The sequence below is a fragment of the Neodiprion pinetum genome, chromosome 4 (assembly GCF_021155775.2).
Source record: "Neodiprion pinetum isolate iyNeoPine1 chromosome 4, iyNeoPine1.2, whole genome shotgun sequence".
Taxonomy (NCBI): domain Eukaryota; kingdom Metazoa; phylum Arthropoda; class Insecta; order Hymenoptera; family Diprionidae; genus Neodiprion; species Neodiprion pinetum.
In genome coordinates this window covers 17,689,159-17,708,467 of record NC_060235.2, presented here as the reverse complement: position 1 = coordinate 17,708,467, position 19,309 = coordinate 17,689,159, and the positions used below count along the sequence as shown (strand labels likewise).

Sequence of the window (19,309 nt, the reverse complement as noted above, 5' to 3'; positions counted from 1 at the left end):
TCATGGACATTAATAAATACCGATACTGACACTGGTACCTTCATTTACGCGATAGTGTTGTGAGACAGTCATAGGTTTGGTCTTACTTTTTGGCTGCCATAGAGGGTCCTTCGCGATCACAGATAAAACCTAACAAAAAAATAATCCACATCTTTCTAGGATCGATATTTTCCATAGCTACAAAGTGCACCGAACATTTCCCTTAACTTGTTATCTACCTTTAATTAAAGTCTTAATTATCATCATGGTCATAGTAACGATGTGCCTGTACTGTTAATGTGACTATCTGCGAATTTTATCATTTATTATTACGGTTATTTGACACTGTACGAGTTTTATATAATAACTCTCTTCGTAATATATCTGTATAACTTCTGTAAATCTAATTACAATGCGTGCATGTGCATTTGGAATGCAAGCTTGTAATAAGAATAGTACTGCATTCTTATCAATTTTTGTTTGAAATATTACTGATTGATGTTATCCTTGCTTCTTTATTACTAATTATTTTTAAGGAAGAAATTTTCACAGTATCAAATTGCCTGAACGTACAGCTACGTTAGTTAAGTGTGAAACTAATTCGTGCATCAAAACTTGGCTAATTTCGTTTCGTTACACTATTTTCACGATATTTTTGGTAGCTATGTCGTTTACCAAGCAGGCAATCGTATTATATGGGGCAAACATTTTAGCAGCGATTATAAAATCTTCTAACTATCTTACGCCTGCACGAGGAGAGTTTTTCTAACAAGTGATGTTAATTGATGGTAATTAGCTAGTCTTAACATTCCTAATGAGTTCAAACTGATTAACAGTCCCTCGTATCGAGGCCCGCAATAGTTCGTCGTTTCTATTCACTGCAGAGTGTAATTCATCGATCCATCCGTCTCATACGATAAGAAATTTCTCGAACTATACGTAATTTGATACCCAATCAAAATTTATTTTACAAATCTAAGCATCGGCTGCAGTGGAAATCCTTACTTGCTGTTATACTGAACTTTACCTGCTTAATGCACTTATGTCACGTGACAAATTTCAAGTTTCTGTAATTGCCGATGTCGCTGGATCATTATGCGTATGCTTATTATATCAATCGGTTTCTCATTCTTCGCTCGGGTGCCCGCGGTTTAACAAACCATTGATTACTGTTTCTGGCAATGCAGATTATAAAAGCTCGACGCACGCTTGTGAAACCAAATCGTTGCACGCGGAAAATGATTTTTGTTTTCTTAAAAATCGAAATAAAAATTTTTGTAAACCGATGGCAAGCAATTTTTTCGAATCCAGCGTTGTGCTAGTGACAATTTCTCATAACGTATAATTTTATTTCTCCCTCATTCTCTCTTTGCCGAATAAATCTTTCAATGCAATAAAATCTATGATCTGATTACAAATATAATGTGAAAGGTGTCGGTGAACAAGTTTCTGTACGCGGATAACTTGTAACGTGGTGTAATATGAATACGTCTTTTTTTTTGTATCTACTCTGCATGCGACGGTCATGTTCAGGGGAGCTGATTGATTCGATGGTTGGATGGATGGCTGGATGAATGGATGGATGGGTGGGCGGGTGAGTGGATCACTGTTGGTGCTGGGTTTAATATTGGTGCTAGAATCGAGGTTCGAACAAAACCGCGCTCGAGTTGATGGATTCGAGGTTGCGCGTTAGTTGGGCGGGGGCGGCGGGGAACTTGACCAGGAGGCAACAAGGAATAGATTTGAACTACGGAGATGAGCAGGAGTGATGGTCAGTCTGTCGGTCGTGGGCGTGCATGCAGCATGCTGCGGCGCCTCGGAGATTAACCGGGCCAACCTCGTGCAGTCTAAGCGCGACGAGAAAATATCCTCGTCTATATGGGTTTAAATGAATATTCTACTCGGTTTAAAATTTTTTGGATTTTTTTTTTATCACTAATTCATCTTCATTTTCGTTTTTTACATCTCGGTGCTCGCAATATTTTATCCACCTCACACCTGCCGTCTCAGGTCAATCTTTTTTTTTTTCGTTGGTATTAATCTTCGAGATAAAATATCAAGAAATTACATAAACAACGGACAACGCGTTTTAATTTTGCGACACCTGAAACTGTAGCGGTAAAAACGCAATCTGACCGCGCGATTAAACCAGTGTAATCTGATGCCGGGTCTAGGAGTAGACTATTGTAAGTATTGCACCATCATTTTATATCGTAGTATGGTGTGAATTCAGGCTACCTGCATCACGTAATTGTTCAGGTACTGTTAGCAATGTTTGTCATTCACGGTCACGATCGCTAAACGATTCTAATTGTTGAGGTGCAGCGTACAAGCTAACTGGCTAGTTGCAGCGATTCTCTTTTTTATTCTTGTCACTTTAAGCTAGGTCGATATTTTTAACATCATGCTACGTGTGAATGAAAATTAATTTTGATTAAATTTATGCCGGTTTTCGATTGTTTTTAATTTTTTTGTAATGTGTATCATGTAAAGTAATGTTCATTAATGGGTACTCAGTGGCTCACTATTTTTTTTTTTGGAATCAAAACTGGACCAAGTTTCCTTTCTTAGCAAGTTTTATGCGCCAATGACTTACGATGCAAGTGACAAGAGAAACAAACATTGATCATATACGCATGAAATTTCCATATAAAGGAAGCTTGTTTCAGTTTCAATTCCAAAAAATAGTAAGCCACTGGGAACCGTTGTTATAATATTTGTAGTTTTTCGAATGCAGATCAGTTGACCTGATGAAACCGAAAACTATACTACAACTTATTTCGCGGGTTCAGATCGTTTTGTTTGGATTTTTCTCAATTCATTAGCTTCTCACGCTCAATGTAAAACTACTACAAGAAAAAAAAAAAAGAAAAAAACGTGCTTAGAAAGCAAGAATATGCAAAAAAAAATTGAGGATAAAATAAAGGATACAGAATGGTATAAATGCGATAAGATTTAATCTCTGTTATAATTTACACCTATAAAGGTACACATCGAATAACACAAATGTATAATAAGCATAAATCGTCTAGTTGCAGGTTTCACACCATACGTAGCAAATTACCTGTTCGATATATCGACTTTTTCCGTACCACTAAAAGCCACGTATTACAGGTTTACCTCATTCTACTTATGTAGTTGGGCCAGTATTTTAAGAATCGGAGGTCATCTAATCGGTTTAGCGACCGCATAGTAGATACAATAACGCGCGAACGTGAGAATGGAGGTGACACCTGTATCTATAACGACGGTCGAAATCAAATCTAAGCCAACGGGACGCGAAAGAGGAGAGAAGCATATCGCTAACGGGCGGGGGGTGAAATCGAATCGAATATTCGGTCTAGCGGGCAGTGAGAGAAAGGGGAAAGAAGAGTTCTAGGACCTCGCGTACAGTGTGTAGGTATATAGAGTAATTGGAATGCAGCGGAAAAATTACATTAGAACGAATTAACCGTCTGGTAAAAAATACAACGATTACAATAAATGTCAATAAACTATGAACAGGGACTCAGATATGGGAATGAGAGAAAGAGCGAGTGAGAGTGAGCGATGTGGATGCTGCGAGAGTCAGCTCGTCGTGATCAACGCTCGTTGGTCACGAACTACTGCCTGCGATCATGTGAGTAGGTGCGTTTTACTGTATGATGATGCAGCGCTGATCAGCACGTTGTTCGGTTACACTGCTGCGAGTTTGTTACCAGTGGCGAGATCAGCGGCTCGAAAGAATCAAGCAGCATTGACAGCGGCCAATGCGACCTGCAGACGACAATGGCAACGGCAACAACCGGCGAGTAGTGACGAGTTGGTCTTCTCGTGTGTGCAGCTCCGTACGTACGAATGAATTCGTGCTCGTGATCCACGGGTCTGCAGATGTGTGCAGAGCCGCCGGCAGGAGCGTCAGTGAAGACAATTGATTGTCTCCTATTCCCCCCTTTTCGACGTCTAAGCGCGCGCTGACGTCACATCCTACTTCTGCATCGGCGCGATCTGATCTGCTGGGTACACGGCGCTAAAGCTCTCTTATACCGAGATTTGTTCTCCGGGTGGTTTTTCCCTGCAAACTTTTCAGTATCTTTCATGCAGTACCGCGAGAAGGCTTCCAGGATTCAAGCTTAACGTCCACGTTCACGTATAATTGGCTTCTGATGAGGATTTTCAATTTCTCGTTACTATTTGTTCATCGTTTTTGTACAATGACCTCTGGTGAAAACCCCTTTTGCACATATGACACTGTTGCAGGTGTGTTTGTGACAGCTACTACTTTAACTCTAGGTCACTTCAACGCGCTATATGTAACATCAACCGTGCCTTGACACGGTCGCGTGGTTGGACAGTGATAGGTATAATAGAAATCTTGATTAGCGAAGAGACGCGAAAGTATATTCAAACTAGATTTATGGCTCTGCGTTGCATTCTTGCAGCATATTGCGAATAGATGGCAAAATATGCGTTCGAGGATTTTTTCTACATGGGTGTCACAAAATTTGTCAGATAATTGTGCAATTTTACGGGTGAATCGCAGCAAATGAAACAGTGCAGGGAATCCCCTTTGAACGGCGGTTTTATAATCACGCTAAGAATTGACTTCAATGAATTCTTCGAGAACCGAATCAAGGTCTGGTAATATGGCCAATTTCTTCCTCCGAGAAGACGATGCACCGAGTTATCATTTTGCCCGGTACATGATGTCACCAGATCACACTCATCATTGAGGAAATCGTTTAACTGACTCGTCATCCGGAAACTGAGAAATATGCATGTATATTGAATAATATAATAATATACGAAGAGTATGGAAGCTGAGAAAGAGGAACGTCTCCAGCTAAACGAATTAAACGGGTTTATATACTATATATTCGTTGGCACTTCCGCGGATGAGAAGCGTCTCGTATAAGTGGGCATCAATTGACGCCTTAAACGCCAAGTGCAACCTCATCGTGTTATATTCCAGTTTCAAGAAAACGAAAAATAAAACATCTGTAATGATTGTCAGGACGGATTTGATTCTATGAATCGTCGTTGTGTTCTTTTCGTTTCCCTCCAATTTTTTGTGCAGATTTTTAACCGATCATCGCTTTAGGATAGCAAATCGATATTCAGTCACTGATTCGCAAGTAATTTTCTGCAAAGAAGTCTTGAGGACTCGTTGGTAAGGGTTGAATCTTACGCAAAACCGTCTAAAGAACAGTGCGCCGGCCGGTGTCTCAAACTCCGCGCTGCAATTGCCTCAGGAAGCTGAATTAGTCATGTCAATGACGATGATGTTATATACCATGCTAGCCAAGGTCTAAGTACCCTCTTCTCTTGTTTCCACTGTAGGTAGTTTGAGAAAATCGTCGTTCAAATTGACAGTTAAAGAATTATTATTATGACTGTTATTCTTTTCTTATTCTACAATTTCAATTATTCCACGTTGTATATCTCGATGCTTCTAGGATGTGAATATAACTGTTGAACGACCAGAACGAAGTCTCAAACTTTCAAGCGCATACGCCACGAGTTATTTAGAGTTTTGTGGAAACACTTATGGCCGGGTATATATATTTTGATGTAGATGTAACGTACCGGAAACACCGCACGTGCGCAAGTGTCCCTCCGTCCTGAAGAATACAAATGGATAGAGGTGTATCCAAGCCGCCACGAAAGGTTGAAAGAAAGGATCAGACACCCCGTACCGAAGGAAGATAAAAATCTTTGTGTACCTTATATTCCTAGGGAGCAGCTGGTGGCTACCGCCGATGAATTATTAATAGTTTCCGTAATATCTTACAATTTACGACTTCCCGCTGCGCGTGCGGCCGACGTACGGTGAAAATCCTTTGTTGAAACCAGTCCCCGTTGTCCCTGATCATTGCGGCACTGCAGTTGAAGCATATCCTTCGAATCGTTCTTATTCTCCGCTGTTTTCAGCACGCGTCAATCAGTCGATTCACCCGAAATTCAACGGATGAATCACGATGTTGTCGCCCATATTGAGGCTCCTGGGCGTCCTGGGGGTCCTCCTAGTCCTCGACCCTTCGTTGCCCGCTTCCGGAAGCGTGCCTGACCCTGCGGAGTCCGAAATGATCGAGGTGAGTGAGGCCACAACTGCGATCCCAAAGCGGACACTCCCAGACCGCTGTCTCGTCGGCACGGAGCCCGGGCCCTGCAAGTACTACATTCACAAATGGACCTTCAACAAGGCCAGGGGGAAGTGCAGGACCTTCGTGTACGGCGGTTGTCTCGGCAACGAGAACAGATTCGACTCGGAAATCGAATGTCTTCACTACTGCGTCGGTGGTCCGGATCGTGAGTGATTTAGGTTTCGGTTTCCGACACGCAAGGACTAGAGTTCAGTTGTAAAGGACTTTTGTATCCTGTTGCAGACACTCTGCCACCCTACATGGTCACCAAGGGCAGCGTCTTCGTCACCACCAGCACTTCGACCACCGCCGCGCCGTCGCCGACTACCAAGAAAATCCCACCGCCAACTTTCTCACCGCCGAAACCCACGAAGCCACCTGTTCCGAAGCACAAGAGAGGAAAGGTACGTCCGAATTTAATGTGCGACACTTTGATCGCTGTATCTGACGAATCGATTTCTTATCGCCACAGGAACTTACCTTCATGGAATCTGGTCACGAGAAGACGTTCATGTTCGCCCAGAACAACACCTTCATTCAGATCGATGGAAGCGGTATCAAAACTTTTCAGCTAAGGTCAGTCGGCCTGCAGTTAGCCTCAAAATCTCGTTACTCATTTGGGGATTGAGAGTTTTCTTAAAAACAATCTGATCGTTTCTGCAGGCTGTGTCGTGAGATATCGTTCAAATTTCGAACGAAATTACCCCACGGCCTACTAGTCTATCACAGTGTCAAGGACCGGCCGGATAGTCTGGATCCTTACGCGTTGTACGTGATTGTTGAAAAGGGCCAGCTCAAGGTGGTCCATGTGTTTGGAAAGAAGTCGACTAGCCTTACCGTTGGCGAAGGTCTCAACAGAGACGAGTGGCACAGTGTTTTAGTAAGGATCGATGTTCACGGGGCTAAACTCATCGCCAGAGTCGATGAGACGCAAGAGGAAACGAACCTCGAGGTCCTCGAAGCCGAAGTCAATTACGGAGTCTCCGAAGAGTTGGCTTCCGTCGTACTGATTGGAGGTACTTATTATTGGTCGGTTCTTATCAGTGTAGGTGAGAATTTTCGAATTGGTGCTTAAGTGTTTGTTTCATTGCAGGTTTGAGCTCGGAGGAAAAGCTTCACGGTGTGAAATATATAATTGAATCGTTCGTTGGGTGCATCAGAGACATGGTATTGAGTTCCGGCAAATCGGCGAGCGATTTGCTGCCCATAAGACCTCTGATCGCCACAAAACATGAGAACGTCAAGGAGGGTTGTGTGGACAAGTAAGACGAGTGCTGATTACGTATAATGTAAGTTGATCGGCTAATTCGCGAGTTAATCGACGTTTCAAAAATCCAGGTGCAGAACACGGGAGAATCTCTGCTTCGTTGGTAGTCAGTGTGTAAATCACTATAACAGCTTGACTTGCGACTGTTTCGGGACGAAATACGAAGGGGAAAGATGCGACGTTTACAGTAAGTGATTCAGCGAATTGACGTAGATGCGTTAGTTTTGTTTTACGGCTGCTATAACACTCAAAAGTATCTAATTTTTTTTCTAGCTGCGACCATTCTCACACTGAGAGGCTCGTCCTTCGTTTCTTTTCGAGTATATGATTGGAAGGATCGGGTGCATTCCTCCGTGAATAGGATTAGTCTCGCGTTCAAGGTATGTTAAGTGCATCGTTAGAAATAGACGATGAACGGCTAATTCACCAATTGATTTCTTGTTTCTCATCCTTGGTGTACAGACCAGATGGGACGACTCGGCGTTGTTTTACGCGTCCGGAGAGATTGAGGGAACCGCTCATTACGTCGCGGCATCGATAAAGAACCGATCAGTCAACATCGAGCTGGATTTCGGCCATGATTCAAAGATACAAACAGTGATGGGCGACGACGTGACGTCGAACCACTGGAACAATTTGACCATATACCACAACGGACCTTTGGTATTTGTAAGTCTTAACGACGAGTCGAAGGTGCTTGAAGTGCCCGGAGAGAATTACAACATGATCATTGATCCCGAAATTTACATCGGAGGCGGACCTGAGCTCCACAAAAAAAAGGGACTCGTTTCTCACAATAACTTTGCGGGTACTTAACGGTGAAACTGTATCTTTAATTTCTATTCTCATTGGGTTAATCGACGATTTATCGCTGACTCTTTCGCAGGCTCGTTCAAGTACGTTTTCTTCAACGACAAGTCCATCATATACGAACTGAAACGGTCGAATCCGATGGTCCATTACATCGGGATATTGGAACCCGAGTATTATGAGGCTGACGTCGAGGTGATACCGATAACGTATCCTTTCGCTGGAAGTCACATTTGGTGGCCGAATACTGAGTCTAACTCCTTGAAGTTGAATTTCGATTTCAAAAGCTCGAAGCCTCTGGCCGTCCTGGCGTCTAGTGATACCAAGAACATCGACGGAATTGGCTACTGGGAGGTAAATTATCCGATGCGTAATTTTTAACACGTATGTAAAATTGCGACATTTTTTCCTTTTACAATCATGTAACTGTGATTCGTAGGTTCGTTTGGTGAACGATGAAATTCGTTTTGAGCTCGTTCCAGACGTGAAAAATAATGTCACCCACATAACGTCGGTACATTTTCCACCTCATAATACATCTTGGCATGCCGTTGAACTGAATTACACCAAAGGAGAATTGAGTTTACAAGTTGATTACAGAAACAAAAAGAGCAAACTTTTTGCCATGGCATTTGAACTCGGTGACAGGGTTATTATCGGCAGTGGTAAAACTAACATGGGTGCGTATATCTCGGTCGGAATATTTTTTTCAAAGCCTCTATCCGTTTATCTAATATTTTTATCACCACAGGATTGGTCGGTTGCATGAGGGAAATCAGAGTGAACGATCATCGGATAGAACCAAGGCACGTTGTCAACACTGAGAGAGTCGTTGGTGAGGTTGCGTTGGATAATTGTCAGTTCGTAGATCCATGCAAGAGGCCGAACAGGTGCGAACACGGTGGCAAATGTTCCGTAGAAGTGGACAGAATCACTTGCGACTGCAAAGAGACCGGTTACAGGGGGACAAACTGCCATTTTGGTAATGAAATGGAAACGTCGACTACGAGTTAAATCAGACTTAACGTCGTCCTGTGAACTCCCGCGTCTTACTATCATATCCTTTCAGCCGAGTATCGAAAAACTTGCGAGGAATTAGCCCTTCTGGGATACACCAAGGACGATGTGTACCGAATCGACATCGACGGAAACGGTCGATTTCCCCCGGCGCTTGTGAAGTGCGAATTTCAGTCCATCGAAGACTCGACGAAGACCATCGTCGAGCATAATCTTCCCTCTCAAGTGGACGTCAGGTCTATTGACCAAAAGGAAGACTTCTCGTACAGCATTAAGTACCGGGAATTCACAGCCGAAATGCTACAGGAGTTGATATCTCACTCGTTGTACTGCAGTCAATATCTCAAATACGATTGTTACAAGGCGCCCGTTGAACTGCACAGTGCTACTTGGTTTCGGGGGTCCAAAGGCGTCACTGTCGACTACATTGGCAATGTTAGTCGCGGCTCTTGTCCTTGCGGAAGTAAGTTTGAATGCATTGTTGATTAATACGGGTAACAGTACGTTGTTTTTTGTTGTTAACTTTTTTTCTCACATTTCAACAGTGAACAGAACATGTGTTAATCCCAAACTCAGTTGCAATTGTGACGTTTCTGCCGGTAAATGGCTTTCCGATGAAGGTTACTACGAGACTCCTGAATCGTTGGGAATTACAGAATTGGTGTTTCTCCAGCAAAGTGACTTGGACGTTGATGCTCGGGGTAGAATTACTCTGGGACCTTTGGAGTGCGTCGAAACAAGTGAGTGGATCGGATTTTATTACAGTCTGACTTACGATGCACAACGGTAATGTGAAATTGAAATCTTATAGACACACAAAAGTATGTCGTTACCTTCACAACGTCGCAGTCTTACATCGAAGTACCAGGTTGGCGGAAAGGTGACATAGCCTTCAGTTTTCGAACGACAGGCGAAAAGGCAATCTTGCTCTATCAGCCACCGATAAGGAGCAACTATCCGTCGTTCATGGTCGCTTTGACATCGGACTATCTATTGACATTCAATTTCACATTGAATACTGGACAGTGCCGTGAAATCGAGGTTAAAAGCCGGAGAAAACTCAACAATGGAGAATGGCAAAAGATTTGGATTGATTATAACGACTATCATGTCAGGTTTATGATCAACACCGATTCTGAAATGGTCGATTTACTTTCCGAGGAGGAGTTTGGACCTTTTGAAGGGTCCATGTTTATCGGTGGTGCGACCGCGTATGTGATTTTTGTATGGAAAGGAATTACCGAAATTTGAATGCGGAAAACATTGTAAAATATGACTTTACTCCTATTTTCAGAGAACACCTCAAAACCTCTTCCGTACGACAGGGGCTTATCGGATGCTTTCGAGGTTTGGTTGTAAATGGTGAAATTTTAGACATACACAGCTACATGTCCGTTCATCTTTCCGAAATAATTAAGGATTGCAAGCCTTCCTGTCAACCGAACAAATGTCAAAATGGTGCCAGATGCGTTGAACTTTGGAGCAACTTTGAATGCGTTTGCAAAAACAAATGGGCACACCTGGGAACCTATTGCGAAACGAGTAAGTTTGGTTGGAAATAAAGTGACAGAAGAACTTTGAAAAATTCATCTCTGTATGTGTAATCGTTTTGTTACAGATATAAATAACGCTGCACTGACGTTCACGTCACCGGAGGCTTTGGTGAAGAAAAATTATATCGGTAACGAAGATGACGAGGAGAAACTTCTGCTAAAGGGAATGTTTCTGGAAAATATATTGATCAACATTAGGACGTACGATGCGAATTCTTTAATTCTGTACGCGAATGATCATTTGAACAATTTCTTGCACCTTTACATTTCGAACGGGAGCAGTATCGTATACCTTTTCAATTCTGGTAATGAAATAAGAAACGTTACCGTCGATTATCCAGGTGAGGATGACAGTATCTGGGAGTTTCAATCGCTTATAATTTTCCAGAAGTTTAGTGCTAGTGCTGATTTGTTTTTTAGGTGCTAGTACCGGCGATTCGGTGCAAATAGCCATTATCAGAACTGAAAAGAACACGACTGTTCATGTTAATGAAGCCAACGTCACTCTCGACGCGGTTCCAATTTTACTGAACTCGTACTCTAACAAGCCTTGGATAAATCCTGAGAAAGAGGTTCTCGCGCCCCAAAGACCGCCGGCTCCACCGACCAGCTATTTTCAGGTGATTTTAAACCACAAAGTGACGCTGTGGAATCGTTTTCCGCTTTCGGCAACCTTAAGGATACTAAAAATTATCGTTATTCGGTCAGGTGAACCTCGGCGGTTTTGATCCTGACAACTTACTCAGAGTTGGTAAAAAAGGTGAGGCGATCCAAGGATATGTTGGCTGTCTCCGGGGTCTGAGGATCGGCGAGTATTTGGTCCCCTTGCCTCAATTGGCGAGCGAGGCTTACCAAGAAGGTAGCAAAGGCTTAATAGCGAATTGTCACATGAAATGCGACGCTGCACCCTGCAAGAATCTCGGTATATGCACGGAGGATTTCAGGAGACAGGAGTCGTCTTGTAATTGTGAGCACACCTCGTATTTTGGGGAGAATTGTGCCGAAGGTGAGTAACCAGTGATTGTTTGAGTTGAAACTGCTGTTGCTTTTACTTCGCTTCTTTGGTCACGAAATTTTTATTTTTTTTCCAGAAAAGGGTGCCGAATTCAGCGGTGAAAGCGTTGTTCAGAGGGAGTTTGACCTGGACGGCGAAGTGAATCAGGTAAAAATACAATTGGCGTTCTCCAGCAATGATTTGAGGCAAAGAACTATGGCACTGTTGCTTCTGCAGACTGAAAACAAGTAAGTGATCAGTCTGTAATTCAGAGGTTCCTCGTTTCGTTAATAAAATTTGAATTTCCTTAATCTCTGTTTAGAAGAAGCTACTATTTACTCGTTGCTTTAACATCCGAGGGTCATCTGATATTCGAAGAGGACAGAGAAGGCTCTGCCTACGCTGTTCGCATCAACGACAGAAACTTTTTGAATGGCGCAAGGCACAGTGTTTACTACGAGAGAAATAATAACACGACAACGCTGCTGGTTCGTTGATAAATGTCTTATTTCGAGTTCCACTCCCTTCGAATTGGAATGTTGAAGAAATAAGATCCTGCAAATAACTGATGTTATCCTTGTCTTTTTTATGTGAATATTCCTCAATAGATCGACAGGGAGGCGGTTCCGTTGTCAAATCCAGTTTTGAGTTTCGCCGCGGACAATGAGTCAAATCTGGATAATCCTGGAGGAGCGAATGAAATACAATTGGGCGGTTTGAACACCACAGATCCCAGATTCACCGCTTACAAGGGATACACCGGTTGTCTTAGCAGTACGTTCAAAGCCCCGTTGACCAAGCGAAGAGTTTAAACTTCTTTACAAATATCTAACTCAGTGCACACTGAAAAAAAATCCGTGGTGTTGAAATTGACCAAAATGTGCCACTACTATAAGAATCAGTATTTGTGATCTATAGCAAATCAATGACAGATTTTTCTTACGGTGTATATCAATATTGTATGTTATTTTACAGATGTCGTTGTGTCGATAAATGGTGGCGCTGTTATGAAACCACTCGAGGAATACATGCTGTTCACCAAAACTGGTAGCGATACTGTCAGGGCCACAATGCCAGCTGGTGTTCGAAGCGCTCAGTGCGCCGCTTTTCACGTACAACCCAGAGGTCTCGAACCCCCAAGGAACGATAGCGTGGTAATTCTACACATTACTTATTTACGAATTTATAATGGCCTGGGCATTGTTCTAGAATACCTTGATTTCCTTAAATTGCATATTCTATCACGAGCAAAATCTACTGTAATATTACAGGCTTGAAAAAAATCGGAATTCAGAAGTCACAGATATCGGTCAAGTTGAATCATGTCGATTAAATGAATCAAGTCATTAGTTGATTTGCAACTGAAATGACTGCTCTGATAAAGTGTGCGAATTGTAAGATGCCTTGAGTTTCCAAACGTTTTGTATCGCAGACTCAATCATATGAATTATCAACCAAGTTTTTTTGATGCTTCGCGTTTTTAAATTCTAGACAAATTCGTCAACCAAAACGTACAGCAATTTGATTAGTCCAAAACTCTGGGAAAATTGTAACAATTTTGTTTCTCTCACGTCTAGATGTTTTTATCATTTTGTAACCGAAAGTGCAGGTGTCAAAATTTGAAAATTTCAACGATACATCACGTCTGAACGGTGTATATATGTATACTTAAAATTTTTCGAGACACTGAAAAACGATTTATTCCAATAAAATTCATTTCAATTAGTGTTGAAAAATACTTTTACTCTCGAGTCAAATAATGTTCACAATTTTTACCTGAAAAGCGGGACCAAAACGATTATATTTCTTACAGAGTAATTTTCAGTTCTTCGTGTTTTCCGTCTTCTTTTTCATTTTGAACTACATCTCTCTGCATTTTTATAAACTCTCAATAATAATATAATAAATAATAAATAATATAACAAGCAATAATAAAATGAATAGTTTTCCGACTGATAGATCAGACTTGCACATGAAAGGAAACCACTATTAAGTCAATAATATTACCAGAGTTGAGGCGGGAATAAAGTCCTACATGTAACTCACGATTAAAAGTAAATTATTCCCTTGATACATAATGTACTATTAACGCAGTCTGCTCGTAGCTCACAATTATAGTGAAAATGGGCTGCGAGTTGTTGGTAAAAGACACGGTAAAATTTTATTTGACGTAATCTAAAATAAAAAATGAAAAAAATTAGTGAAAAACTTATAAATTCATGGTGTTAAGGGTCGAGATAAGGCTTGGGTCGAGGAACCTCCGGATCGCGTTGTTTACAAATCCCAACGCTCCGACGAAACGAAGAAGGAACAGGGCGCAGGGACTTACGTCTTTATTGCGCTGTGCATTATCCTCGCTGCTGCGGTGATGGGCTGTATTTATGGGGTTTGTAGAAGTGCCCATAAAGACAGACAGAACAGGGCCAGAGACGCCGAGGATATTGCAACTAATTCGCAATCAAGGTGGCAAGGCGATTCCTATGATGTTCCGGCCGTCCCTCCCACCTCGACAGCCGTAAAAACCGTCGGTTTTAAGACCGTCGAAACGGAGGATGAGAAAAAATTGAACGGTACACATCACGCCAAGCCATTGGCGACAAAGGATTATAAAACCATACCAAATGTCGATACGAAAATCGACTTGTTGCACGACAAGAAAACGCATTTCAAAGGTGATTATATTGCATACTCGTTCTCTTTTTCTTCTTCTTGATAAATAAACATTTGTTATTCTTTTAATTTTTTTTTTTTTCAGCAGATGAGGAACACGAAAAGAAAGAACTGCTCGGGGTAAATACCGCCCTGGTCTTTAAATCTCCGAAACCAAATCCATTCGTAAACACTAATTTTTTATAATTACAAATTATATTATTATCGCTTGCAAGGCTTTCGCGTATTTGCTTGTATGTCAATGTATGTATGCACGTTGAGATTTCCCAGTTTATTATTATTATTACTTTATTATAGCTGTTATTGTATTATGATTATTATTGTCATTCTCAAGTACTTAAATTGCTACATGTTGAAAACCATCAAGAATTGTTGTCGAGTGAATCATATAAATATATATATACACATACAAATGAGAACAGTTACAATTTCTCACGGTTGCAAAATCAATGAGACCACCGTTTGATATCATTTGGATTTTATTTTCTTTAGTTATTAGCCAGCTTTTTACTTTAACGTTGAAGAAAATTCATGCAAGCCTAAAGATCGAGAAATTTTCTTGTACATTGTGTATAATGTTTTATATATGTTTCATTCTTAGAGTTTTAGCAAAAGAATTGGAGCTAAGCCAAGCAACAAAAATTAATGTGCATGCTCTGCAAGAATGTAATATTTATTGAATTATTATAATGCACGAATATGAAGTATGAAAATTAGATTTGGAATGAAGAATGCATCACACTTTTTAAAACTCGAAGGGAAAGAAAAGAACCGAAGGAGATAAATATAATAATTTTCGGAACTTGCAACAACTATCCTATCGCCGCGTGCCCGTTGCAAAACGCAAGATAACTCATAATTTTATATGGGTAATTATTATGAGACCCCAGAGATAATTAAGAGTTTATGAGTATAATAAAAAAAATCTGCGCTTCTGACGATTGTTGATTATACATTATACGTATGTAAACTCATTTATCCCGAGGTTGCATAATAATGAAGAAATATTGGAGTTTTCAATGAAGAATTCTTGATGTATTTTTCTGTTCTTTACAATCAGTCGATGGAAGATCTCAGGGAGGAACCGGAACTCGAAGAATGCGAAGAGGAACAAGAAGAGGAAGACAACGAAGAGATCAGCAGCACCGCCAGCAACAGTACCGATAGAAGCAGAAACAGCGTTCCAGATGATGATATTCTAGTGCGACCAGCACCGGTAAGAAACTCGTCATCGGTTAGAAAATCATTTTACGATCGTGCAGCAGATAATGGGGAGAGTTTTATTACTGCCGGCGCTGAAACTGACCAGCGTTTCGAAACTAATGATGTATTATATCCGGAAATGAAGATGCTGGAGACGAATTTTTCCGTCACTGGTATCAATGAAATTCAGACCAAGTACGTCTCGGCGAAAAACCGGCCATTCGATTCTATCAACAACCAAATTCGGGCGAATAACAACAACAAAAATATTCATGTACAACGAAGACCTGTTAGCTTCAATTTACAGTGTAATTAAAGTTTTTATTTTTTTATTTTCTCTTCACCATCGACAAGTAAATTTTGTTCTTTTTAATTTGATTATCACACAGATTTTTGAGCTGGTTTATTGAACAGTTGTATCGTGGAAGTGATTTTCTATTTCCCAATTTTCTTTTATTTAACACTTGTCTCGCACTTGTTCAAAATATCAAATGCTTTACACGCTAAACCGTTAGATCCAGATTAACCTGCTTGAAGGGTTGATAACAAAATATGTGAAATAACAATAAAATTAGCATATTGTGTATTTAGATTAGCCTTCATATTCATAAGTTAGTTTTAACTTATGCTTTATTTTTTATTTTTTATTTTTTTTTAGCGATGAAGACAAAAACATGGGTAGAAGTATTTTTTTTATTTGTTTTCTGAATTATCCAATGTGATGTATTCTACAGAAATGCACCGTACAAATGTTTAGCAGAAATTGATTCCTTTCGGTAGTAAGTGCGTTTGACAAATAGAGGAAAAAAAAAAAAACACCACATACAAAATCATCGGAATGATGGAATTTTTTATATTCAAGGTTAGAGTGTATAACGGGAGGGGGGAGTAAATAAATATTTCCATTTCGTGCGGGGCGATGAGATTTTGTAATGAAAACTCAACCGAGGCTGGCAACGGCAATTTTTCAGATCAGTCGTTGGTCGAGGATGAAAATTGAAGAAAATGTGATACCGTTAGACCCTATTTCAAATTCAGAAGCACCAAAAACGCCTTATCAATTCTAGCTACGGGGTGCAATTGCTTTAAGTCACATCACAGCTCAAGTAAATATGATTTATTATCATTTTGGATTACCTACTTAATATTATTACTATTATCATTATTGTTATTATTATTTTTATTGTACCTTTGATAATATGTAATTTAGGGAATTACGTACATACCTATATACCTATGAAATTATTGCGGTTTATACACGATGCAAAAATATTTTCGAGCATGTTATAAAGCTATTTCGCACACATCGGGTAATGCCTATAATAGGAATTATTTATCGTGGTTTAGCTTATAACTTATGATTTCACAATTAATAACCATGTAAATCAATAATACTTGTGTGTACAAAGTAAAAGCGATGAGTCTTGCAACTCTAAACATGTAATAGATTTATTGCTTTATCCGAATCGCTGTTGTTTGTGCGTGTACACGTATTATCATGTATACGTCTAGTCTTCATGTGCCTTGTTCTGAAATCTGGTGTTGTTATTAATTCGCGTATATTTAATGTAAGAATAACAATTCAGGAATAAATACTGAAGCAAATGGTATTTTATGGCATGTTAATTTTCACGGACGAAATTTGTAATATCAATATTAAAGAAGGGAGACGCAAAGAAACAAAGAAATTAAATTCTACCACTAAAAATCGACTGTTTATTCCAAAATGTATATATTTTTTTTTACAATAAACTGGCCTGTTCAATATGCAGGATTATTTACGTAGAACTAAAAACTGTTTGCTACTAATTGCAATCGTTCACAATCTTACGATATTATATACAATAACACATGCTATAACATCCCAATTCAAATTAATGCGATCGGTTATTCTTCATTCCGTTGTTCAATCGAGTAAATTCTCGGGGCTTCTTTTCAATCACTCTCATTAATCATGATTCTCACGCATATTTTTTGGTATTCGAATGTCGTTAATGTGATTCATTTTTCCTTATGAGATCAATAACATATAAACGATGGCTAAGGAGTATAAAACTCAAGTTTCTTTTCCAAAATTTATACTTTGCTGTAATACTACGAATTAATTTCAAATATTTCATGATATTCAATGGGATTACTGATGAGTATCGATCACTTATTAAAATTATATTGGTTAACGTTCTCGGGTTTCCTTCGACAGATGATTCACGAGAAGGGAAATTGTAGTCCAGATCGAAAATCAGAGGACCCTCACAAAGGTGAGTGAACGTTAATGATCTTGTATTTCGAAAAAAAAAATTTCCTTCTTTATGTCTTGAATGATACATGATGAATAAATGTACTGACTCGTCCGAATGACTGTATTGAAAATTCTTTTACTTCGATTCTATCTCATTCTGCCAGACCGAACGAAGCGACCAATCGTCAACGTGTCACCGATATTTTTTTCCGAAACACAGAGGATATTTAGAAATCCGGTGAGCTATCAGGGATGTCCGAAATTTAAAACCAGTGCTGCGAACAGATTGTCCATCGAGTCAGTTTTGTCCCTGGATTAGCGGTACTGGACCGATTTGTTTGACAACCAATTAAAACGACGAATGTAGTGAGAGGACAGTACCTATGAATATTGTAAGGAACATAGTTGTGTAATTTTTGGATTATTTATCTTAGAAAAATTATACTTCATTAACTGTAATGTATGTTGTACATTTGAAAATGTTTTGTAAATATTTCAAAGATGACGGATACACAGAGTGACGTATGAAGATTTACTCATTGCTGAAAAATTCTGGAAAATATAATATTTACACACCGCATTTGACATGTATTTATTCTAATCAAGATTTGACGAGATAATAATATCGGTGTTGACGATCGACGGAAAGTTTTTAGCGACTTTGTTGATTAGTATATAAACCCCAAAATAACCCCATACCGAACTTGACTATTGGTAACTATATATTGAGAACGAATGTTCGAATTCACTAGAAAATCGTTGAATGACGGAAACGGATGATGTTGTTTTGAAAGGCGTATATAAAATTGTTTCGGTGAAGTAGCGATGCATAAGTTGAAACAAAAGTATTTCAAATCATCATCAAATATGAACTCACACACGGGTGTAATGTTCACGTCTCTACTTCAAATCTAGCCGCTTGTCCGTGTCGCGACTCAAAACAAATCTGCATCCATTTCCTATTCTCTACTGTTGCGAAATCATATCTGTGTATCATCTATGTGTATTCTCGCCTGTAAGTTTTCAGTTATCGTTCTCTTCTCTCATTGTACACATCGCATCACCTGTGTATCTTTCTCAAATAAAGAATCTTTACGATCTTTACTGAGCAATCAATTATTATCATCATCCCGCTTCCTCGCTATAGCCATCTATGAATAATTCGCGGATTTCACGTCAACGGTCGAGGATCTATTTTCATTTCTCCAAACAAAAACTAAAACACGAATGAACCAAGTTTCTCGTGATAATAATATTATTGGAATCATTCGAACATTGCATTACCGGTTGTGAGTAATCCTAGTATCAATCTAATCGACAAATATGACACCAGTATTGACGAAAGTCAAGTGCCACTAAAAAAAACTTGCACCCTGATAGAGTTTTTTTTTATCAGCAAATGACATTTTAACATCCGGAACATCCAAATTATTGTGACTTTTATGTTTGCGGCCA

At 39.8% G+C, this 19,309-nt stretch overlaps 1 protein-coding gene across 13 annotated transcripts; it reads left to right on the top strand.

The window, feature by feature from the left end:
* The first annotated feature begins 1,768 nt into the window (after positions 1–1,768).
* axo (axotactin) lies at positions 1,769–18,917 on the top strand. 13 transcript variants are annotated; one of them, XR_006882569.2, is made up of 29 exons: positions 1,769–2,165; positions 5,890–6,267; positions 6,345–6,505; positions 6,574–6,677; positions 6,765–7,117; positions 7,195–7,363; positions 7,440–7,555; positions 7,642–7,748; positions 7,831–8,176; positions 8,255–8,532; positions 8,618–8,858; positions 8,930–9,160; positions 9,248–9,658; positions 9,741–9,935; positions 10,007–10,406; positions 10,490–10,737; positions 10,814–11,089; positions 11,169–11,368; positions 11,457–11,754; positions 11,840–11,990; positions 12,065–12,230; positions 12,351–12,516; positions 12,718–12,896; positions 13,973–14,414; positions 14,498–14,577; positions 15,473–15,628; positions 16,587–16,721; positions 17,816–17,873; positions 18,019–18,102. XR_006882569.2 is itself a non-coding variant. In XM_046620641.2 (28 exons), exons 2-28 carry the CDS (start codon positions 5,937–5,939, stop codon positions 18,083–18,085), a joined length of 5,874 nt encoding a protein of 1,957 aa, XP_046476597.1. In that variant the 5' UTR covers positions 1,769–2,165; positions 5,890–5,936; the 3' UTR covers positions 18,086–18,917. The 13 variants fall into 13 exon arrangements, 10 of the variants coding, with proteins under 10 accessions (XP_046476597.1, XP_046476595.1, XP_046476591.1 ...); XR_006882570.2 differs by having other exon boundaries at positions 18,075–18,092; XR_006882571.2 differs by lacking the exon at positions 18,019–18,102 and having other exon boundaries at positions 16,592–16,721.
* The last annotated feature ends 392 nt before the right edge of the window (positions 18,918–19,309 follow it).